Source organism: Apteryx rowi, unplaced genomic scaffold, assembly GCF_003343035.1.
Source record: "Apteryx rowi isolate R43461 unplaced genomic scaffold, aptRow1 scaffold_653, whole genome shotgun sequence".
In the NCBI taxonomy this organism is placed as follows: domain Eukaryota; kingdom Metazoa; phylum Chordata; class Aves; order Apterygiformes; family Apterygidae; genus Apteryx; species Apteryx rowi.
The window spans coordinates 289,997-313,165 of NW_020450931.1; the positions used below are offsets into that span (position 1 = coordinate 289,997).

Genomic DNA, 23,169 nt, shown 5'->3' on the forward strand with positions numbered 1-23,169 from the left:
GAAATGTGCCAGCAGAARGCATCCTTCAACTGTGTGTGTCTTGACATCAGTGGAGAAATTTTAATGGATCGGTGTGATAGGGAAATGGTCTTTCATTTCTCAGAGATAGTYTCATGTAACGAAGACGCTGGGTGTCAGTCTGCCTTCGCTTCTGAAATAGCAGTTTGGAGGCCACAAATGTGAGGAGGAAAGAGGGGCTTACGAGAGGCTCCGTGCTCGTGGCAGAGACACCAGGAGCTAAGGGAAGCGTCATGATCAACATATGGGCAGGGAGGGAGACTTTTGGAAACTTGCTGCTGCTTTCCCCCTCCCCCCCCCCAGACAGAATTAAAAATAAATAAAATATGAGTGCCTAGAAGGAATTTGGAGCCAGGAGTAAGCAAACCTACATAGTCGCCAAGTTTATATCAAAGACATAGTCCCAGATACTTGGTGTGGGATGGTGATGCTTAAGCGGGAAGAAGAGAGCTGCTTTCCTATTTGCGGTATGTCTGTAAGCTTCTCTCTGACTTAACGTTTGGGTTCTTCAGCATAGTGATCCTTGCCACGTGTCCTCCAGCACCATGCCTTTTCCACCACCAGACTGTTCTTTTCCTGGCTCGCTTGCCAGCAGGCTCAGCCAGCCTTCCCCAGGCCTGAGCTCAGCTTTTTCTGTTTGAGCTCTTGGGAGCATGACTGCAGGTTTGAGCCAGTACTGGGAGCTGGTTTCTGACCACAGGTTACACTGATGCCCATCTGGAGGACWTCTACACAGGCCATTGCACTGAGTTCAGAGCCCCGAATGGCTGGGTGGGAATTGCTTTGACTTTTACACTGGATTTTCTGGGATTGGGCCTCCTCATTTACCCGAGGGTGACAGATCCTAAGTGCTTTCATTTGCCTTGGTAGACTAGAGAGAAGTCCCAGGGTGTTAGAACAACGGAGCAGGGTGGGGAAGGAGAAGGAAAAAGCGTTGCTCTGATTAAAAGCACTGCAYGTCCCATCTGAGATACTATCAGATAGCTGATTTCCTCCCTGTCTTTGTCCTGTGCCACCAGGGTGAAGCATGGGAGACTTCAAGGCAGAGCAGTGAGTCATCYATGCCGCGAGTGGGCTGCACTTAGATGGTGGCATTGCCTTCTGGTTTTAGCCGGTGAGAAGATGCTGGCTGGAAGGTGACTTTTCTCTGCTCTTAGGCCGGTGACTTTTTTGCTCTGCCGGTGATGTGAAGCAAGCTAACCTGGAGAGCACCTGACTTCTCTATTTGCTTTCTAAACATCTTCATTATTGAAGACATTCAGCAGGAAACTATGGTGCGTTTGCACTGCAAACAGTGTCATTCTCCGTATAAATGCCGTTACACCTCTGTTATGTAGATGGCTTTTGCTTTAATCCCCTCTGGGCAGGAGGCTGCAGCTCAAGGCCTGTCTTTGCAGACCTGTGGCAGGGCTCGCTTTACTGCCTATTTATAAAACAAAACCTTGATTTCAGTTTTGGGGGGCAGTATGGTGTTGTATCCAGCCTGGCTGAGGCTGAGCAAGAGCATCGATTCAGGAATCTCTGCTGCCTCTTTCGCTGTTTGTTTCTATCTGAGCACCAGGGAAGCTGTCAGAGGAAATCTAGGTGGCAGGATATGGTATTTACTTCTGTTTGTTCGTTGACCTGCTGTCACTGTGCGTAGCAATGACAAGTAAGGTGGCATAATTTTCCAGCCCTCATTTCTCTAGCAGTTTCTCTCCCTTTGCTGTCTCTTCCTAATTCCTGCAGATTGTGCGTCAAACAGCTTTCCTTAAGGGATGATTTGTTCGAATCCACTGGTGTTGCTCTGCCTGAGTGCTGTTTCTGGTATCGTTGCCGCCCTTCCTCGTTGCCCCCTGTCTCAGGCCTGTCGTCACACGGTAGCTGAGTAATCTTTAAACATTTAGGACTCAAGACAAAGAATTTTAATCCAGGTATCAAGTCTTCATGTATTTGGGGGGGAGGGTAAATCTCTACTGGAGATCTTAGTTCCGATTCCTTCTAGTCAAAGGCACTTACCAACGTAGGCATGATGGAGAGCCCCGTTCTCCTGCAGGCTCGGTGTTCAGCCCGGAGATGCTGCTGCCGAGACAGCCAGGCTAGCCTGTGCCAGAGAGTCTCCAGGGAGCTTCCTGCRAACCCCTGTAGACAGCTGGGATTTTGCCCTGTTTGAGACTGGTGCTCTTCCTTCTCTTGGGGATGGTGGATGGACAGCATGCATTTTGTATGGCTTTAGGATCCCTTGCTGCTTACTGGCTGTTTTGAAGGCAGATGAGGAGCGTACCGGTCAGGAAGAACATTTCCCAAGACACGTCATCACGTATTTCTTGTTCAGAAGGGGTCAGATCTGCCAGGCATATCCTGGTGCTCTGTTTTCCCTTTGCATTACTGAGGAAGCAGGAGCTGTCCCAGCTTGGAGGAGGAGCAGTGCCCTCTTGTTCTCTAAAAGCCGGGTGGCCCAAGTAATCATGATGCATGTGACTTACCCCAAGGTTTCTAGAGAYGTTACCTTTCACCCCCAGAGGTAGCTGCGTTTTTTCTGCCAGTGGTTTCATTGCCAATGACACTGACTGGGCACCTTGCGCAAGACCAACTGCCTACCTGTGCTGAAACCCACACCTCGACCGGCTGCATGACAAGGGGATGCAGGGATGACCTTGTGCTATAAAAAGCCACTCTGCAATGCTGCGATGGGACTGAGACCTGTGCTGGAGCTACAGACAGTGCCAGCCCCATCCAAACCCAGCTGAGAAGTGTTTTCTGGGCCCGGGGCAGATGTGCTGAGATGAAGCACTGTGGGAGAGATGCTGAGCAGGTGGGAAGCGGTGCAGTGGCCTTAGAGACCGTGGCATCGACACCACACACTCTATAGGCAAGGAGCCGGCGTGCACTACAATAGAGTCTGTTAAATGACCCTATTAAAAAATAATCTCTCTCATCCAGCTGGCCCGTGTCTCCAGCCCCGAAAATAGCTAGTCACAGTCTGCAGAACTGCCTTGTAGCTGTGCAGGAGCATTGATTTCCATGCTGCGCTTAGAAGCAGGTGGCCTGTCTTTGCCAACCCAGAAAACAAGTAGAGTTGGATTAATGAAATGGGGAGCCCAAATAARGATTCTGGGGACCTAGGGAATATGCCGCCATAAATCTGCATGTCCTATCTTGGAGAGGAAGGCAGCTGGCGAAGAGAGAGAAACCTTTTGCTCTTTGCAGCACAACAGCTTTGAGAGAGCTTCGGTGTCACAGGGAGGTTTAAGGGGGGCTCTGGGGAGAGTGAGATGATATTCAGAAATGGRTAAGGCTTGGGGACAGCCTGCATCWTGGGTCCCCGACACAGGTAACCGCATGCCTCCTTCCCCTCCCCGAAAACAGCCAGGCCTGCAGGACAGGGCTCTGGCTGCATCACAGCTCTTCAAAGGGATGAGAAAAACTGATGGGGATGGATTTTGTGCCATCTCTCTTCCCCTCTCTGTCCCTTACATCAGGCCAAGTGCCTGACRCTCCAGGAGATGAAAGCACCATCCTCAGCCATCTTCTCCAGTGCCCACCATGCTCCTGGCCTGAAGCGTGGTCCCCYGGGGCCCTTGTGCCCAGCCCTGTGTGTGCAGTGAGGGAGGGAGCCAGAGCACCCCCATTAAATGCCTGCAATGGGCTTAAGGGAGTGATGTGAGACCTCCCACGACATCCATGCCTCCAGGAAGACCATCCCGCTGCCAGGAAAACGGCCGAGGGAGGTGGGAGTCCCTGGGTGTCAGGTATCCCAAGGGTCTCTCTTGGKGTGCCCTTCGTTTTTTGAGAGTGCTTAATTTAATTGACGCCTCCTTTTCAGCCATCCTGCCCTCAGGAGGGTCGTTCCTTCTCGTCAGCGCGAAATGTTTTGAACTGAGCTTGTTTTGCAGAGCCCCATTGGTTCCCCCTGAACTGGCTGCTCACCCCGGGTGCAAAGCTCCTGGGTGCTAGATCCCCCCCTTTCCTCTTTGCCCCCCGACTTTCCCACCTCGATGGTGGTAGCTGTGCTCTCTGCCTCGCTCGCCTGCCCACGTCGCCCAAATCTGGCCTGAGCCAGGCCGATCCCGYGCCACGGTCCCTCCCGCCATCCCCTTGAGCTCGATGCAAGTGAGGATGGACCATTAGACTGCGAGCACGTTTCSTGGGAATCTGTCTGTCTTGCAGGGGGTAATTACGTTGTACTATGGAAGTGACCTTTAATAATAACTCAGCAGTGATGTTAACTAACCATTTATACAGACTGTATAAATTTCAGTAAAAACCACACGCAGCCTTAAATCTGTCTGTAATTTCAGTTGGTATAACGAGCTCTGCCCCTTCTGGACCGGGGATGGATGGCGATGCTGGCATGCTTGGCGGGGTGGAGCTTCAGCATCTCCTGATTTATTTTGGGATGTGACCCTAGGAAATATGTTAAATGCACTGGAACTCTTTCTTTTTGGTTTTGGTTTTTCTTCTGTATTTTCTTTGTTGTTATTTCTTTACGCACTTCTGCCTTCCCCCGYGGTGAGCAGTTGTGGGATGGGGTTAAGGGGGGTGTGCTGGTCTGTAGGCATCGCTGCCTGCTGGAGATGTGATGACAGGAGACACAAGYGGAGACACACTGTGCCAGGGAGCTCAGATCAGTGTGTGCTGGTGGAGACACCTTCTGGGGTTCAGCAGAAGTGGTTGAGCCTAGCAGAGCCATTTCCTTCTAGGTGAGGAAAGCTCTGTAACTGTGCCTGGCTCCAGGACATGCTCCGTCATCTTGTCTCCCTCCTTTCCTTGCTCTTTGGCACYGTGGAGGGACAGTAATGCTAGCTGGCAGGCAGAAAGGCTGCCAGCCATGCCAGGTTGYCCTCCAGGCTCTGTCTGCAGTTGGGTTTTCCGGTGGTCTGGCTGTAAGCAGGAAGGCTGTGGAGAGCTAGCACTGGCAGGGTGGCATGGGTATATGCTGCCCTCGCCCCRCCGGATGCCTCAGCGCAGGCTCGAGCCCTTGTAGGCTCATCTTTGTAGGATGAAAGAGGCCTCCCAAGCCCACCGAGTCTGGTCCCTGCAATCCCAGGCTCTGTCCTGTATTATCCCTTTCACAAACTTCTTGAGATCCAGCTTTGGTCATCTGCAGGCTCTACCCTAAGGAGAGCGTAGGTGGAGAACATCTCTGTTTCCGTGGCTAGGAACTTTCTCCCAATTGCCTGGAAGCACTTGGGACTAGCTTGTCTTTCTCAGTCGAATGCTGGCGTTAGGCTGAACTAGTCCTTTGCCTACTCCTTGCTTCCGAATGCTTGCAGTGGTCATGGCCGTGTCCATCGTTGTTTGCCGAGCTCTCTGCGCTTGTCCTCATGAAGACGTCTCAAAAATGGCTCATGTCTTGGCCCCTGACCCAAAGACAGTTTGAGCATGTCTCTCCCTCTTTGTTATCAATTAAAGGAGCCGATACAATCACCTATCTACAGAGGTAATTTGGAGTAGCTGGTCAGATTGTAATTGTGGCTGATTAAATAGAATCTTCCAAATTACACTCATCGTGGCTTGTTTAATTTTGAACAAAGACGACAGATTGTATTTATCGTTAGAGCTACTGATTTGCTCAGAGACCTTTGGCCAGAGTCTGACTGAGAAGCTGCCAGGAACTTCCTCCTGCCTCACCTGATGCTTATAAATCCTGTGGCTGATGTGCAGAGCATGAGGAAGGACTTAATGGGTAATGTTTTGCTATCAGTAAAATCAGTGCAGGTCAGAATAACTCCAGTAAAGTCAGAGGAGACATCTCCCAGAGATACAACTTGCCAGGGATATGAAGAGAGAAGAAAATACCACTTCATAAGGATGAGCTCCRCAGAAGATTTAAACACCAAGTTGACCGTGTCAGGGATCACCGAGGAGAGCTGCAATGCAGTGAAGTGAAGCAAGGTGTCATGCAGATATCAACATTTGTGGGGACAGAGCTTCTCAAAAGAGCAGGGATGGCTTCTATCTGGCACTTCTCCTCATGCCTGTATGCAGGGCGAGGTCTGCTTGTGTGATTGCTAAATAAATGGAACAAAAAATGGAAATATACTGTGCAAGGTGCACACTATATGAGAAGGAGCTGAGGGGCCTCCAGAACCCCCTGTGATTCTTAGCGTAGAAAGTGAAAGAACAGTTGAGATTTGGGATTTTTTTCAGATGCACCCAAGCACCTGCCTTTCCTGTGGGCTTCAGCAGGAGCTGAGGATGCTCAGTGCACCCAAAAATCGAATCCTGCAGCTCCTGCTCAGCAGTACTGGAGAGCTTTGGTTGCTAACCTGGGAACACAGCATATTTCTCTTCTTTTTCTGTAGCGACGTCCCTGCTTCTCTCCCACAATTTCTGCTTTTGAAAAAAAAAGTAATAAACTCTCCCTCATCTCTTAAAAGTAACATTTTGACTCAGCTAAGTAAGTCTCTTTTAAAACYGCATATTAACTGCTAGTTAATTAATGCTTGGTCACAGTAGGATGGCCCCAGGACCGCTCACTGCATTCAGACTAACACCAAATCCAGTTTAATCATTTCCAGCATGTACAAAACAAGACGGAAAACTCAGACTCACTGCAGTGGTGTTGCTTCTCTTTTCTGTCTCTCCACTGCCTGGTTTGAATTTCAATGGATGTTTCAGTGAATACACAAATTTCATCTTAGCAAAGGAACTTACCCTAGCAAGGGAATTGTCTTCAGGGCTTTAGATTTGGCTTCCCACTTTTGTTTTTCTTTTTTTTTTCCCTGTAAACAGAAAAAAGTATATGTTCCTTAATGTTCAAATTTGCAGCCTGGTGGAGTCTTACAGATTTTGTATGAGCAGGAGCTGAAAATATTGTAAGGCATTGGAGGTTGCTGAACCAAACCCCAGCTGTTAGAGAAGCGTCTTGGTCTGTTCAGTGCTGGCGGTGTTTTCCTCTCTTGCTGTTTTAGCTTCCTGGAGCCCAAACCAGAATATCGCTGTCTCCCAGGAGGTAGCGCGTTGACTGGCGTGGCTAGTAAAATTACCTAGGACTGTAAGATATTTCGGCTCTTCCATTTAATGAAAAAAGGTGATTGCTTTCTGCCCCGCGCGTTTGCTGCTGACTGGTGGGGCAGGGGCGTTCCCACTGCAGTGCTGTGGTTTTCGGGCACCTGTGCCAACATCCGATGGTTCTTGTGCAGCCGGAGCTGGCAGGCTCCCATCGTTGCGTGTGAATCTTCACGTTCGGTTTTARGAAGCGGTGTGATTTCTAGCTCCTCTATTTTGGGAGGGTGTGGGAGGCAGTGTGAAGCTGTGTCCTTAACGGGCTCAGAAACCAGGAGGCAAACTGAGATTTTTCACAGCACCACTGGCAATAGTGGCTGGCACACGATCGTCCCGGAGCTCAGCCTAGCCCGGGGGACACCTCTTGCCATGGTGTTGATCTGCCCTCGTGGCTGTGAAATCTCTGCTCCAGATGCTTTTTGTCTCTCAGCTCCCTGACGAGGCCAGGAAGGTACAGGCGCTGTACCATCGGGGATGAAGTACTCGTGCCCACCTTCCTGAGCTTTGACTTTCTGTGTGCGTCACTGAAACCTGTGGCCATGGGGCCGTGCGGAGCTGCCAGAGCAAGGTCACATCTCTGTGCAAGGTCTGTGTTTGGATGAAACTGATTTTCCTCTCTCCTTGTCCAACGTTGGGAGCCTGAGTAACTAGTTGAACCTCAGGGATGGGCTGTTGGGTGGCCAGTGTTGGATGAGGTGGACCCAGGAAGGTGAACACCTGGTTTCCAACCCATCCAACTTCAGGCCAACCTGCATAAGTCAGAAGGCTCCATATCTCCACTCCAGCATGCAGACAGAAGTGTCTCTGAACCCTTCAGCACCTCTCTGGGGATGGGACGGGTCCCCTCTGCAGCAGAGACATGCAGGTGCACAAGCCAATTTCTTCCATTCACCACCTTTCCTGTGTTCACAACTGCTTCAGGGATGCCCCAAAAGTCCCTATTCATTTCAGAGAATGAGCTGGCTGAAGACTGGGCTGGGGCTGAGTAACATTAGTGTTATCTTTGCCTCTTATCCTTCCTGTTCCTTCTGCTTTTCTAAGACAACATGCCTTCCTTCAGTGCCAAGAAGATTTATTGTCCCGGCGGTCAGAAATAAGGTACCTCTCTATTGACACCTTCGATTCCTGGGGGTGCGTGTGTGTATCTCATTCCCTCTGTTTCTGTGTTACACTTCTTGTTATTCATTTTGACTTTTCCCCACTCATAAGAGTCACTCAGTGTGTTCTGTGCTTCTCCTCAGCAGGACTTGCTAATCACATCATCTCCCCGCACCAGGTCCCGGAGGGCTTCTACTTTAGAATGAAAAATATTGTTATTGTCTAGGCACTGTAAGTCCCATGAAGTTGCCTCAAACCATTCTATGAAACTAAAGGTAATTTAATAAATGATTATGGATTTTCCGTCTTGTGGCTTCGCCTCTCCTCAGGAGCTGTTATTAACCTGCAGTGTCTATCAGAGGCAACTCTAAGAGGCATGGCTTCATCTCCTCGCTAGGGTGGATTGAAGCTAGTGGTTTAGGTACGGCCACCACGGCATCAGCCAGGCAACGTGCTGAGTGGGTGCATGGACAAAGTGCCCGGAGCACTTGAAGGAGCTCCGGGCACTGGCAATTTGCCCCAGCCCTGAGCTGAAGTCTCTGCACCCCCAAGCAGCTCGTTTCCATGTCGCTCCTCCTCTTCCGTGCAAAGTCAGCCGGCTGCTCCCAGCGTGCTTGCAGCAGCGCGTTAAGCCAACCTGCCTAGGTGCGTATCGAAGCTGCGCACGCGAGTGCTGATCTGGAAACAAAAGCCAGGCTTAGCTAACAAGCCACAAAACTAAAGACAAGTATTCAGCTGGGATCATGGCATCAAGGTAGTTAGGCATCTAATTCCCATCTGGGAAGTAAGCACAGGGATTCTTTTAAAAATCTGCCTGTTGGACTATGGGGGACGCTTTTGCGGTTGGTTTGAGTGTATCCCTCTAAGCCCGTTCTTGTGGTATTAGAAATATGAGCAGAGTTACAAATCTAACTGCGAGCGCAATTCAAAACTGGGAACTGAAGCTCCTAAGTTATCTAGAAACACATGAAAATGTGAAGGCATATACTTTTTATTGATTGTTTTTGGCCCAACTGTAAACTCGGACGCTTTCGTAAAATGAGCTGTTGAACAGGTTTGTTGAATCATTTACCAAATTGGTCCTCAAACAATTTGCATTTAGCAACCGCTGCGTGCAGCGGGGAGGTAATCACACCAGCGGTAACTGTCACATAGTTTATAACCTCGTTGCAGCAGAATTGCTGCCCTTTTAAAGAGAGGCGATGCTATAGCCGTCGTTTTACAGCCAGAGAATTTAAGCGGCATGTCACAGGCAAGGATTACCTGTAGAGCAGCAGGCATTGAATCTCATCAAATGAGATTTGCAGGGTATTGATCAACAATGACCAAAACTTCCTTTCCTAAAGCCAGTGCTAATTGCTGCCACTGCTGCTTTGGCTCGCATTCGCAGGGATCAACGGGCTGGTTAATTGTGAATCTCTGCCTGGAGTTGCTTGACGTGGTTTTCCATGTCACTGGTGGCCTTGCCTGTGCCAGGATGTCTCGTGACATGGGGGTACACCTGACATGTGGGGCTTTATTGTGGTCAAGGCTCTGCTGGGTCTTTTTGCAGCATAAAGCCTTTACCTGTTCTGTCACCGGGCCCCTTCTGGGGGCCTCATCCTGCTGAGGGGCCCCATGGGCTCATCCCTGGGAGGTCTCATGCAGGCCCATGTTCGTATTCATTTTGTTTTCCAGGTTCAGCCCTCCAAATCCTACATTTCTCATCAAACACCAAGCACTGAAGGAGGAGGAAGCCCGGACGGAGCACTCGGCAGCTGCGGAGGGCAACCACTCTGTGAGGTTAGTACCAAAATACCTGCATCAAAAGGGTGACAGAGGGCTCCGGGGCACTGCCGTGGCCTGAAAACCACATTTCCAGAGCGGGTCCCGTCACCAGGAGCAGCGGAGATGCCTTCCCTCAGAGGCTCACGTGGGGGTGGAAGTGCAAAGCTTGGGGGACTGGCAGCCTCACCTTGTCCTCCCTTTCCCTGTAGAAGCTCCAGGGACGGGAACATGGAGAAGCAAGCTGACGGTATGAGGGCAGCGGGGGATCCTGCCCAAGAGCCTGCAGGCACAAAGGACTCCCCAGAAACGAAGGTAGATGTTCTTGTACGCCCACCGCCTGCGTTGTCTCCCCCAGCTTGCCACAGCAGGACCGTGCTCATGCCACCCTCCCTTTTTACTGTCCTGCTGTCTTGTGCCCTGAGAGTGGGGTTGGCTCCTGGGGAGGGTGAAATAGGGCAGTTTTGTTTGCTTTGAGAACCTACTCAGATTCTACTGACCCAGGTTGGGGTTCTTTGGTTTGGTTTTTTTTTTTTTGCAACATCAGATGAGGTTTCCAGTGTCCAGTCTGCACCGAGCCACACCGTCTGCTGGCCTCCGTGTACTGCCCACCAGCTCGACCGCAGCCAGAGCTGCCCGTTCTCACGCCTCTGCCTTCCTCTGAGTCCCGGCATTGCAGCGATGCCACATGCTTTTGTGAAACAAGACCTTGCATAGTCACTGGCTCTTCCTTCTGGCTTTGAAAATACCCTTTGACTTGCTGACCTTCCCTGTGAACCTCACTGCTTTGGAGCTTGACCTTGGAGCTAGTGGCTACTTATTCTGCATCCTCTGGGACAGAGACTGTTTCTGGGGCATTAAAGCACAAAAGCACAAGTGACAAAGCAGGAGAGGTTCAGGAAAAGCTACCATTAGCATTAAGTTCAAGGAGAAGGGTTGCACCTGCTCACATAAAAATACTGGCAGTCTTAACATTTTAGCTCTGCAAGTTTTTTCTTTATCAAGAGAAATGATACCCTATGGCTGTAAAGAACAGTATGGCCGAATGTTTTTGGACAGAGGCATAAAGTCTTCCTTATTTCCTACTTTGTTGCTATGTATGCACAAATAAACCAGGGACATTCATGTGGACATGGCTGAGTAGGGTACAAAGTTGCCTCAAAGGGTGCATCTGTATTGCAATTTTTTCTGCTGCTTATGTCATTGTATCAAGGTGATATCTGTGTAACCTTCCTGGGGAGATGGAAGATCAGAAGCCTAGAAAAAACATGAGGGATTGTGAGTTTGGAGAGGTCCTGGTAGGGCAGGAAAGGTTAATAATCCTTTAATAATCCACATATTTTTTCCTCTTGTAAATTAATGCTAAGGAAAAGGAGAGAGAGGCTATGGGTTGTCAATGGTATTCTCAGAGCCCTGTGCTACCAAAACTAATAGCAGTGGTTGTGKGTTAGCTGAAAACTCTATAACTTATTGTCGAATGGAAACCAAGCTGCTGTATAAGGCCAAAAACTTTCAGTGGTGTGTGCACTTCAGAGTGTGTCAAGGTTGGCCAAATTCTACAATTCCCTCCTCCCAAGAGCAGGAGGAAATGTGAGAAGACCCAGCCATCTCCAGTGCCGTACCTGTTGGGGGGGTCCAGCCTGTAACGGGTCTAAGGATGTCCCATGAATATTCTTGCAGACACTGCTGAAGTCAAGGCCACAGCACAAAGCACTTCTTTACAGTAGTAAAGAAGCACAGAGATTCCTACAACATATTCTTAAACATCAAGGGTAGTCACAAAGCCCTCATTTATAAATAGGAGTCAAAAGATCAGGGACAAGGTCCTTCTGCAAGACGACACCTTGAGGTGAAATACCACTGAACCAGCTCTCAGTTGCTGCAAGACAGAAAAATATCTCAGGTGCCTTTTCAGAAAGGTGCCATTCAAAAGCATCCTCAGCTCTCTGCCACTGATGAGTGCATCAGATGAAATCGAAGCACCGTCTGAAACAGGAGATTTGTGCAAAGCACTTTCTAAGACCTTATTTTGCTGTTTTTAATGCTTCTCATTGGCAGCTGCATTGCCATTTTTGTCAGGGAAAACCTGACCAGTTTGTGTTTGGGGTTCTTGGTGTGTTCCCCGTGCAGCATCTGACGTGCAAGCAGTCAGCGTGCTGCTGTCATGAAGGCAGCAGATGGTGACAGATGGCTACTGCAGACTCACCCAAATGGCGATGTCCAACCTGGATCTTCCTTGTAGGGTACAAGCTTGGTGCTGATATGTCAAGTGGGAGAGAGAAAGGGAGCCTTCCCCTGGCTGGTGTTAATCTGTGTCCTTCTAAGAGTGCAGGAAGTGGCAACGCTACTGACAACTGCAGGAATAAATTAGAGGTTGTCACTGTCCACTGTCATGCCGCCTGTGTCCCGTCCATGTGTACGGCATGCATGAGCAAACCAGGACTGGCGCGAAGGTGCGACATGCCCTTGGGGTCCCTGCCATGAGTAAGCGCTGCATATACCCACCTCTTCATGCAAGCTTGTATATAGCAAGAGTGGGTCGTGCTGGTGCCTGATCTTAGGCTTGAACCTATGCTTAGCTGATGGCATGAACATACCCATACRTGATTTGCACCCAGGTACCATCTCAGGCTGCTCCTGGCTTTACTAAGTTCTTTCTTATACATCAGAGTGCCCACAGGAGTCATCTCAGTGGGTTCAGCAAAGAGTCTGTGCAGGTGGGGTGCAGATGTAGACCCTGCTGCAACACAACATTGCGGTCTCACTTGGACCAGCAATCGGCTTACTAGAGCTCATGGTGTTTGTTTTGCAGCTGCTAACATCCACTGCTAAGGAGGAGAAAAATGCTGCGGAGACTCAGAACCTAGTGGGGACCGAGGAATTACTACCAGTCGTGGAGACAAAACCATTCACCTTGGGGGTAGAGGAGGTAAGCAGGAGTCTCACTGGTTGCTGTGTCTCGTTTCTGTGTTTCTAGTGTGGCAAACAGTTATGTAGCCCCCCACTCACATTCGTGGCCCTCGGTGCTGCTCGCAGCGAGGCCTCACACCCCTCCAAGCACACCATCGTGCAGTGCTGCCAGCGCTGAAGCAACCGTCATTGGAGAGGCCGTGTAGGGCATGTTGATGTGGAGGGCGTTGTTCATCCTGTTGTTATTAAGCAAGCGGTAAATAGAACATTTCTGCAGTGATTTTTGCTGTAGCGTCTTAACAGAGAGCATATTATATTATATATTATAAGATCGAAAATGAGAAGTATCAGGGGTCAAATGAGCTGGGTTGGAGTCCTCCCCTGGCTCTGAGGACTGTCAAATTTGTGTTTCATGTTTCTCTTAAGGGCAATAAAAGGTGCTTCTAAAAGCAAGTTCCGCAGCAGAGAGAATTTGTTGCTGCCAGGAGACCTTTCAAGTTGCCTTAATGTAGTGTATTAATTAATCAATGTGTTAATTAATTAGTGAGTATGGGGAAAGATTTTCCCATGGTCCCTCTACTGGAAAGTGGAATTGATGGAGGAAGAGGTTAGGCTAAGTTTGTCTGTTTGAGGAATACGTCCCCCCAGCTACGTCTGGCCATCGCTCCAAGCCATTCAGCCCACCACCTCATTCGAGAGTCAGAGGGGCAGGATGGCTCTTCTTCTGCATCCATCTCGATGCTCGACGTCTCAGTCTCCCCTCTCCTCTACTGCCTCCAGGTTTTTGATATTCTGCCGCTGTACGGAGTGCTGCAGCCAGGTGAGAGCCAGCGGGTCGCGTTCACCTTCTACGGCCACACAAACATTGTCGCCCGCATCACGGCACAGTGCGAGGTGGAGGGCGGCCCGACGTACAAGATCGCGCTGAGCGGGGAGGCTTCGCTCATCAACTACCTGTTTGACATCAAGGAGATTGACTGYGGGCTGCAGGTATCGCGCACTGTCRCGAAAGTGACCTCCCCAAAGTGTCCGTCGGGAATTCCTCCCCTTGGAGGTTGTGCAGCTCCTCCAGTTTTGTAGGAGGCAGGCGGAGCAACTCCGCTGCTCCCTGGGGCAGAAAAGGTCCCAGCAGCGATCTCGAGAGGGACATGTCCCGGAGGCATCCATGCACTGATCTGCTCCTTCAGTCTGAGGCCCATAGAYGTGTTGTTTGGGTTGCAGAGGCTTGAATAACGACCAAAATAAACCCACGAGGGAGTTATCTTGAGCTTCCCCATCCCTGTAGCTGGAGGAAATTTCCCGGAGCTGAAGCACTGATTGGGAAAGTTGCAGGAAGACTGATACCTCTCGCTCTGGGTCCTCCTTTCCTCAGTGATGCTGTTTGGCTCAGTGCTGCAGCGTAGTTGGGGAGGTGCCAGGAGCCTCTCGCCAGCCCTGAGCCCTCCCAACTGAAGCCTTTGCTAGGAAAATCATGGGTGCTCCCTGCTCCAGATTAGAGAAGTCTTGGGGTTTCCAGTGTCTTCAGGCCATGTAGCGGTAGCCAGGCAGAAGAGAGGTTTAGTAGTACATGTTATTCTGGGCAAGGTCAACAGCTCTTCCAAGCTGGTGATACGYGCTCTGCTCTTTCCTGCTACAGAGTCAGCATTTTCTAGCCCCGTTCTGCCTCTTGCTGTGCCTTCTCGCACAGACTGCGTTTCCCTGGGGGCACGGTCAAAAGCAGCCCACTTGCAGCAGCTTCGCGTGTTTCCTCCCCCTGCTGGGCAGCGTAGCTGTCCCTTTTCCAGCCCAAGTTACCACTGCATTAGCAACATTTCAGTTAATGAATTGCTCAGTTCTCAGCAAAAGAGGTTCTGCCCAGGCATCCAGTGCTGCTGGTTCAGCTGGTGGGTGGTAATCTGGAAAGCCCCTTGTGCTTCTGTGATTTTAATCCTGGGAGACTCAGACCCCGTAGCTAAACCCCAGAATAATCCTTGCTTTCCTTACCTTCACTTAAAACCCCCACAGATATTTCTGGCTCTTTGCCCTGTGTGTATTGCACTGTCTCCCTCCCTTTCTCCTGTCACTGCAAGCTCTGCACATACTCGTCTGCAGGTGCCTTTTCTTCTGAAATGTCTTTGTGTTTCTTTCAGACAGTGACAGGAGAACCCAGGGATCACAATGCACCTGTGACTTTGCCAAAGAGAAATGACGTATTAAAAATGAGGCAAAGGAGAAAGGCTGAGAGAACAGCCGCTGGGATTTTGGCATTGCTGCATGGGGCAGTTGCCCTGATCTACCTTTGATTTCCGTGGGGTTTTTGCAGAGACTCTGGCTGGTCCCAAAGCAGGACTGGTTCCCAAAGGAGGAGCAATCTGAGACCCAGAGGAAGCCCTGGGGAGCAAAGCTTGCTGGGGGCTGCGGGGGTCTTTGCAAAGCAGATTCTCTCTGCTAGTTAAGGGCTGCTTGCTAGATAGGAGAGGCCAGGCTGGGGGGTATCCCCTGCCCTATACTGGGGGAACCAATTACAGAATAAGCTTCCCACCGGAAGTAAAGTTCCTTCTTTGCGTTTCAGTTAGCTCTTAGATTATACCGTAGAGCCGGAGGGCTTGTATCCTCTTTGGTTTCTTTGTTACTGATCTTTACGCAGTTGTTGTTGCACCTCTCTGTGCTCCCATGACTATTTGTCCTCTGTGGAGCTCTTGGCCCCTGCAGTGCCCTATGGCAGTGGGTTCCCCAGGTTAACAGCATACTACCCAGGAGAGTCCGTGCCTGTACCTCCTCTAAATTCCCTGCTTCTCACTTGCATTAGATATTTGTGTGATCCCGTGCTATGGAAAGCGGGAGTGGATTCCCAGCAACAGACCTGGGTCTTCAACCTCCCACTCCTCCGTCCTCTCCCCAGCTGTTCAACGAGGTCTCTGAAGCGAAGCTCACCCTGCAGAACAGCGGGAAGGTGGGATTCAAGTACACGGTGCTAAGCCCCAGCGTGGCCTCTGCAGACAACCCTGTGCCTGGTGTGCCCCTGGTCTTGCCGGCCACGGTGAGTACGAAGGCAGCCCGAGCGATTAAGCCYGGCCCAGGCGGCGGGAGAGCGCTGTGCTGCCCGGGAGAGGGGTTATAAATCCAGCCGGGAGAGAGGACACAAGCAATTGCGGCCAGGAGCACAGCGAAGGTCAAGCAAGCGCAGTTTGTAATAGACTCCCGTAAGGGACTCGGAGTGGCGGGCGGCTCTGCTATCGTATAGTGGCGAACAGCGGGAGGCACAAGTGCTTCGGTAGCTCTTTGGGCCCCGGCTGCTGAGCTCTCTGTTTGCGCTGACACTGGAGCYGGATGGTGCAGGCAGGGTCACCTTACCCAGGTGTGCGATCGGACAGGATTTAGTCCTTGCCCCTGCCCATACCAAACCCTGCCAGCATGAGCCAGGTGAGACTTCAGTGGTGGTTCTGACATGCYGAGCAGGAGCTCTCCACCCCAGCTCCTCGGTGCTGCACAGATGCCTTCGTGCTGGCGCAGCATTCCCTATCTGTGTCCCTTTTTGCGGTAGGAAGCCAAATTGCTTTCACTCCTGAGTTCACTTGCCTGTCTCCTAYAGTGGATGGGACACTGATGCCCTCTTGCTGCAAGCTTTTGGAGACACAGCTCTGTTTGGGCCCGCGCAGAGTTGGTGCCGTAACGGCATCGGTCTCCTGGCAGCCCGCCATTCAGCCAACGCGGCCAAGTGCCTGCTTGGCAGGGCTTTTTTCTCCTGCAGCTGTGTTGTGTGTTGCTGTCGCTCTCATGCTGCCGCGATCTCCACAGCCCTTAGCCTGGCCAGATGCTGTGTGCTGGCCCCATTTAGTGCACGCACAGCACACGGCTCCAGGGAGCTGTGATGCATGGAGGAATGGCTCGAGGGAAGAGCGGTAACCAAGTGTCCGCGTGGCTCCTGCTCAGCTGCTCCTCCCTGCAGCCTGCCAGGGAAGGTCTCTTGCGGTGCCGGAGAAGACAGGGGAGCAGGGGGCTGCCCTGCCTGGCCCAGCTTGCAGCGTGTGAGCCAAGAAAACCTGCGGATGCCTCCCGTCGCCCAGAGCAATATTGCGGTCTGCTTGCATTTGCTCTCTACCTGGCTGGCATTAGCCCAGCTCAGCGCTCCAGCAGCCCTTCTGGAAGCCCAGAGAGGAGGTGTCCTCCCCTGTGACATGTTTGCTCCTCGGTCTTGTCCTAATCTGTGCTCTGCTCCAGCATTTCCAGAGAGGTACATTTACAGATCACTGTGAGTTCAGTCTCACGGGCTCTAAGTGAGCTGTGCTGGCAGGAGACGTCCTGGTTGTGATATGTCAATATGGGCTCAGAAGCAGCGTCTGGCCCCTTCACTYAGCCTGGGAACCACTGCCATGCTGTGACAGGAGCTGCCAGCCCGGCAGAGGCGCAGGCGCTTTGCTTGGCCTCKGTAGCAGCTGGCAAAAGAGCCTTTATTTATTCACAGTCTGGCTTGGCTAGCAGAGGGTGAACATTTTTAACAGAAGAGCTATACTCCTGCTGAGCAAAGGGCAGCCTGTGCAAAGTGACTCCATCTTCATGCCCCCTCTGAAGGACGTGCACGGCTCATTGCTGCAGTACACGTGCATCAAGTGCGATGAGTGTGCCCATCTCCGGTGTGCCCTTGGCACGACTGGCTGTGCCTCGCTCTCGTGCATCTCCACACATCCATCTGACTGCTCTGGCAGGAATAGCACATTCCTAGTTATCCCTTTCCAAAGCCCAAGGGCACCTACAAGGGCGAGGGGAGTCACTCTGCACAATATCCTTGAGGAACTCGGTCCCTCCTCCGGTCTTATGATTTTTCCTTGGACGCAGGTACTGGAATAGGGAGGGTGTGAGGCTGGGCATCTGCTGTGTCCARCCTGGAAGGCCCAGGAAAAGCTGGCCCCAGTCACCAGTGTTATTTCTAGGAGATCTGCAGTGTGAGACTGAAAGCTCCCAGGGTGTATAGCCCTTCAGGGTGATGCATCCTGGCCTAGGAGACTGGAGCTCTTGGATGCAAAAAAGCTAGAAGATGGTGCTGCCTGACTCTGTTCGTTTTCTTATCTTTGACAAGCTGCCTTCCCTTCTCAGTATGCATGTCTACCATCTGGACCACCCAGCCATCAAATGGTCTTTGGCACATTCCCTCCTCTTTTCCCGCACCCTGCAGGGTTACGTTGGGTCTGGTGAGSAACAGCTACTGAAAGTCTATTACCTGCCTGGAGTGCCTGGAGACTTCTACAGGACTTTTCAGATCCAAGTGGGTCACCTTGAGCCAGAAAAAATCTCCCTGAAAGGAGAGGGGATCTTTCCCAGGATCTACATGGATCTGCCCAGGAACATCAAAGGTAAGCGCTGCCTGTCTGCTCCCCAGGAGGGTTCCTCATTTTTCTCCCATGCCATAGGGTAGCTGCACACCCACTTCCACCAAGTCTGGAGATTTTGGGACTGTCAGACCAACACTCAGCCTTCTGGTTGTTTTTTGAGCCTCTAGCAGACTCAGTCCATATGGCYGCTGCCCCGAGAACCCTCCTGCGGAGCTTGCCAGTGTATCTGTCAGAGGCCTGGAAAGATTGTAGCTAGACAGAAATGCTTGGGAAAGCTGTAATGCAGGCTGGTAGGGATTTTGGCAGGGACAGATTCGTGTCAGATTGAAGGGGATGAGATGTATCTATATGGGGAGGAAGATGAATGGAAGTGAACATCATGATCCAGAGAGGAAAAGAAGCACCCACCTTCCRTAGCTTTCCTCCAGAGTGTGTGAGTGCAAGAGGACAATGTCAGGCTGAGTGGGGCTTCCCAGAGTAAATGGGATCAGTGCTGTTTGCACACTTGTATTTTGCATGTTTTCTCCCTTCAGGAAATGTAAAATATGAGAAGCTCCTCAAGGAGGCAAAAGGAAAATTGAAAAAAGGCAATCGGAGAGAGGAAGAAGTCATTCTGCAGAAGGCCACGACTGTGGAGCCGCACATGGACTCAGACTCCATGGTGAGAACTGCAGCTGCCCAGTTTGGCACGTGCCAACGCCCTGCTGCTTCGGCTGTGCCCCTCACGCTCCGYGGCAGGCTGGCTTGTGCCCTGCCGGCGCCGGGCCGAGATCGTGCTGCAGCGCAGCATGCTCCTGCAGGTAGTTCCCGGCCTGCGAGCAGTCCCTACTGTAGATGCACGAGCTTCCTGATGAACGCAGGGAGAGATCCTGAAGGCCGTGCTCACGTCATTGAATATATGATACTTTGTGATGGAAATACAAGTTATTGCTGGTGTATTTGTTGCTCACAAACCAAACCCTGCCAAGTTTATGCAGTCTAATAGCAGCTATTAGTCTGAGAGCATCTGACTCACTGTGGAAGTGGGGCACTTTCCCTGGTGCCCTCAGCAGAGTGCCCCACGTCCCCACTGAGCTACTCCTCAGTGTCTCTTGTGACGTGAAAACCTGCTCAGGGTGGGACTTAYGTTCCCAGCAAGCACCCCAGTTGCATTATCTCTCTGCCTCCCTGCTTTCCCCTGCTCCTGGTTAGCCAGGACACTGCAGGATTGCCAACCAATTTGCAGATCCTTCCCTTCTCGGTGCATTCTTTATTTGAATGCAAGAGAGCATTTAAAACACAGTACCATTGCACTAGATTGGATCAGATCCTGTACCACTGTAGGAAGCTCATCACTGCCCACAAGCAGGTGAGCAGATTTCCAGCCAGCAGCTTGACTCTGTTCTGGGACTGTGCTGTGGGTGTTTGTCTCCAGGAGGTGCCAGCTTTACTGGGGTTCTCTTTTAGTGAGAGCCTTTGTCCAGGCTGCTTTGGCACTGACTGGGGACACACGAATACTTGAAGCCCTGGAAGTTTCCTGGCCTGTTTCTGTGTTTGTCTGGCTGGATTAGCTTTCATCATAGTGACTGGGCAGGTGAAGATGCTGGAGTTCATTTCTCTTGAGATAAGGTCCTGGCTGAGGGAACAGGAGGTGCTGCAGGCATGTTGCAGTGAGAGCAGAGGACCCCYGTCACCAGTCTCAGCAAGAATGGGGTGGGATCTTCTTTCAGGGGCAAGCCYGTGCATTCAGAAGGACCGTCACTAACCAGACACTGTCTTTGCTTTCCTCAGTTTAACATGTGGCTGCTGATGGAAGTGGAGCRGGTGCTCATAGAGGAACATGCCCTGAAGCAGCAGGAAGCTTTTACCTCCTGTCCCACAGAGGACCCTGCCTTTCGCCAGCGTGCTCGTCAGAGGCTTGTCAAGTTAGTGGGGACTCCCGTACTCTACCTCCAGGTGCCTCTGGGGAATACCCAGTGATGYACCTCTGCTCCTGAGAGCTCCTTGTGTCTACAGAGCTGCCTGGAAATAGCTGGGGACTTCAGAAAGTGTCTGATCCTAAGGGCTTCAACATACTCCCCTGGGAGCTGCTGAGTGTCCTCACCTCCACAGTGCTACTCTTGAGCTTTTGGGGTGCTCAGCACATCATAGACGACAGGCTCTGTTCTTGGAGCTGTGGTGGGGTCCGGTGCAGAYCATCAACCCCAACCAGACAGTGTGGGCACCATCACTGCTTACCAGCTGTGAAAGAGGCAACACAAGGCTGGTTTCTTTTTCCAACAGAGAAACAGACCACACTAAGCAAAAAGTGCTGGGAATCACRGAGATATTAGCTTGACAAGCCCTAAGCCAAGTGGCTTGGATGCTGGTGGGACTGCTGTTGGTCCTTCCCGCTATTGCTTCATGATGAGGCACGGGCATCTTCAGTAGGCTCCRGTTTGGAAGAAGTGGTTCTAAAACAGATGTTTTACATGCTTTCCTAAGTGGGACTGCTCTGGAAAAGGACCTTCCCATGGATCCTGTAGGTGTTGATTACTGTGTTTACAGGTGCTTGTTTGTGGAGAAATCTGGTTGCAGAGCAGAGCAGTTTTCCTCTAGGGGCGAATGATATCACAATGTACTGAAGCAGTTTCAGGCTTTGGCTGTGACCCAGGCTCAGCGAGTCTCAGACCGGTGGAGGTCCCCTGTATAGAAATGACTTAGCCACAATGGCTTTTCGTAGCACAGGAGCTGCGACCAGTATACGTGCCATTTTAGCCAAATTGCTTTTAAGGTCCCATTGCTAGCTGATAAAACCTAGGGCCTAGATTCCCAGTGACTTACCAAAGGCTTATTGCCAGGCATTCAGACCTTGGGTTTTACTGGCTAGAGCTGAGTTTTTACAGCAGTGAATATGGAAATATCCGCTTTATTTGCATCTTCCATTCACTTGGAAGTGTTGCCCAGCTGTGGTTCAAGGGCTCTGCTTATTCCTTTCAGAGCTCAGCTGCCCGAGTATATCCTGGATTTGGGCTACATCATTCTCGGTAACGCCCACACGCACATCGTGAGGATCACCAACACTGGCCAGTTCCCYGTGTCCTTCCAAGCAGATGGACGGGCCCTGCATGGCACAGGTAACGGTGCTGGGGAGACCTCACATGGYCTTGAAGGGGCCATTTCTGTCTGATGGATTGCTTAGGCCTGTGCTTGGGTTCAGAGTTCATAATRTCATAGCACTTCTGTTCATCCTTTTGTAAGAAAACAGCGTGTGAGGTCATCTGTCATATCCAAATAGGCTTCCAAAACAGGCCTTCTGGTAAGGCTGCGGTACCATCAAACCATGACCCACTGGGACTGAGAGATGATCAGGTGCCAGAGGAAGGCGCCTCATCTAAGTTATTTACCAAGTAACACCACTGCATGAGGGAATCTCTGTTAGAAATCCTCCTTTTGGGAGGATCTGTGCATCCTTCCCCTGGGCCTGGGATGCCTGGCGCAGGAGTTGCTGGTGCTCTTCAGCTAACCTGTTTCCTTTTTTCCCCTGTGGGCCTTGGACTCTGGCTGTGAAAAACCCATTCTCTTCGCACRGTAAAACATCAGGTGATAAGGGAGAAAAACCAAAGAGACAAAGGTCTCCTTCACAGAGCCTCTGGCCATCTTGTCCCTAGAGGCCAGGACCCCCCTCCAGCCTTAGAGTGTTTGTGATGCATTTCATGTTGGTCGTGTTCCTCAGCTGCTTTGCTTTCATCTGTGCAAGGTTTCAGCACCGAACTGCACCGCGTGAAGCACCTGCCGTTCTGTGAGACCAAAACGTTCGCAGTGCGCTTTGATCCACAAAGCGCCAACCTGCCCCTGGGACAGGTGAAAGCGCTCCTGCCCATCAAGGTACCGTAAGTTCCTTCGCCCTCCTGCACCCGCGCTGTATGTCAGGGTGGATGGCAGGTTGGGCACAGCAGCAGATCTCACCTGGGCTCTCAGCCAGCTTCTCTGTTGACCACTAGCTAACAGGAGGACCCACGTTTCACATATGCCTTTGTGCCACGGTGACTGTGCCATCCCTCTGCCTCTCCCGTGACAGACTGGAGTTCTCCACTGTCCAGTGTGGGCAGTGTCAGGAAGAAACCATCCAGCTCCACAATCAGCATCAGATCGCCTGTAGATGGTTCATCAGTGTGAATGAGCACGTTAAGAAGGTAAAGCAAAGACGACGCATAACTTCTTGGTTGCATTTCCTTTGCCTYTCTTGCCTTTTCTGCCCCATCACTGCCTGAGCGCTTGGGCGAGATTTCGCGTGAGGAAGCGTTTTAGGATACAGAGCTCAGCTGGATTGCCTGGCCCTGTTTGCTGACTAATGCTTCACTCCTCTGCCATCTTCCCCCATTTTTATTTATCYGAGGACAGTACCTTCCAGTCTGCCTGGCTGGCCTGCGCTGTAACGTGTTCTGCTTCCAGTTGTAGGCAAGCAGTGGCTATGGTTGGTTTGAATGTGTGGGCTCTGAGCACTGTTCCTGTGACAGTATTTCATAGCACTGCAGGAACTGAGGGTCTGTCCTTGCAGAGCAAGAAGGTCTCACAGCATGGATTTGTGTACTTAGGTGGACAAACGTTTGCCAGCGAGCCTGCGTCAGAAGCTGCGTGAGGACTTAAAGACCAAGACCTCTGTCTTTCGGGTGCTGCCCTCGTGTGGAAACCTCACTCCAGGACAGCGATGCAACGTGCGAGTGAGGTTTTCACCCTGCGAAGAGGTGAGGTTGGTGGGTGTCAGAGGAGAACAGGAAGGGCAGTGTGGTCATGAGAGCCCAGCACAGGCAGCAGGAGATGAGATCTGGGTCCACTGCTGTCATTGCTTCCACATGCGGCTTTGGGCAAATCAGTGTCACATACCCACTGTGCCTCAGTTTCCCCTGCTGCACTCTCTTCTGAGAAGTGCTTTGAAATCTCATTGGGGAACTGGCGCAGAGAGCTGCAAGGCACTGCAGTTATGGCTACCTCTCGGTTCGTGTGGGGAAATCTGCCCCTTTCTCCTCCAGCCTTCCCCCTCGCCGTGGTGTGCCTGCAACGCACTTGTGCAAACCAGCTGGCACCCTTTCAGGTGATAACCCTGGAAGGGCTGGTCTGG

General features: G+C 51.3%; 1 protein-coding gene across 1 annotated transcript in view; it reads left to right on the forward strand.

The window, feature by feature from the left end:
• Positions 1-23,169, forward strand: part of LOC112975162 (hydrocephalus-inducing protein-like) — a 59,665-nt gene that overhangs the window by 9,114 nt on the left and 27,382 nt on the right. The window contains exons 5-16 of the mRNA XM_026084894.1: positions 9,784-9,888; positions 10,083-10,185; positions 12,683-12,799; positions 13,429-13,770; positions 15,662-15,799; positions 17,933-18,110; positions 18,623-18,750; positions 19,860-19,993; positions 21,048-21,184; positions 21,808-21,935; positions 22,052-22,243; positions 22,646-22,795. Coding sequence (XP_025940679.1) covers positions 9,784-9,888; positions 10,083-10,185; positions 12,683-12,799; positions 13,429-13,770; positions 15,662-15,799; positions 17,933-18,110; positions 18,623-18,750; positions 19,860-19,993; positions 21,048-21,184; positions 21,808-21,935; positions 22,052-22,243; positions 22,646-22,795 — 1,852 coding nt within the window. The remainder of the gene's footprint in view (positions 1-9,783; positions 9,889-10,082; positions 10,186-12,682; positions 12,800-13,428; positions 13,771-15,661; positions 15,800-17,932; positions 18,111-18,622; positions 18,751-19,859; positions 19,994-21,047; positions 21,185-21,807; positions 21,936-22,051; positions 22,244-22,645; positions 22,796-23,169) is intronic.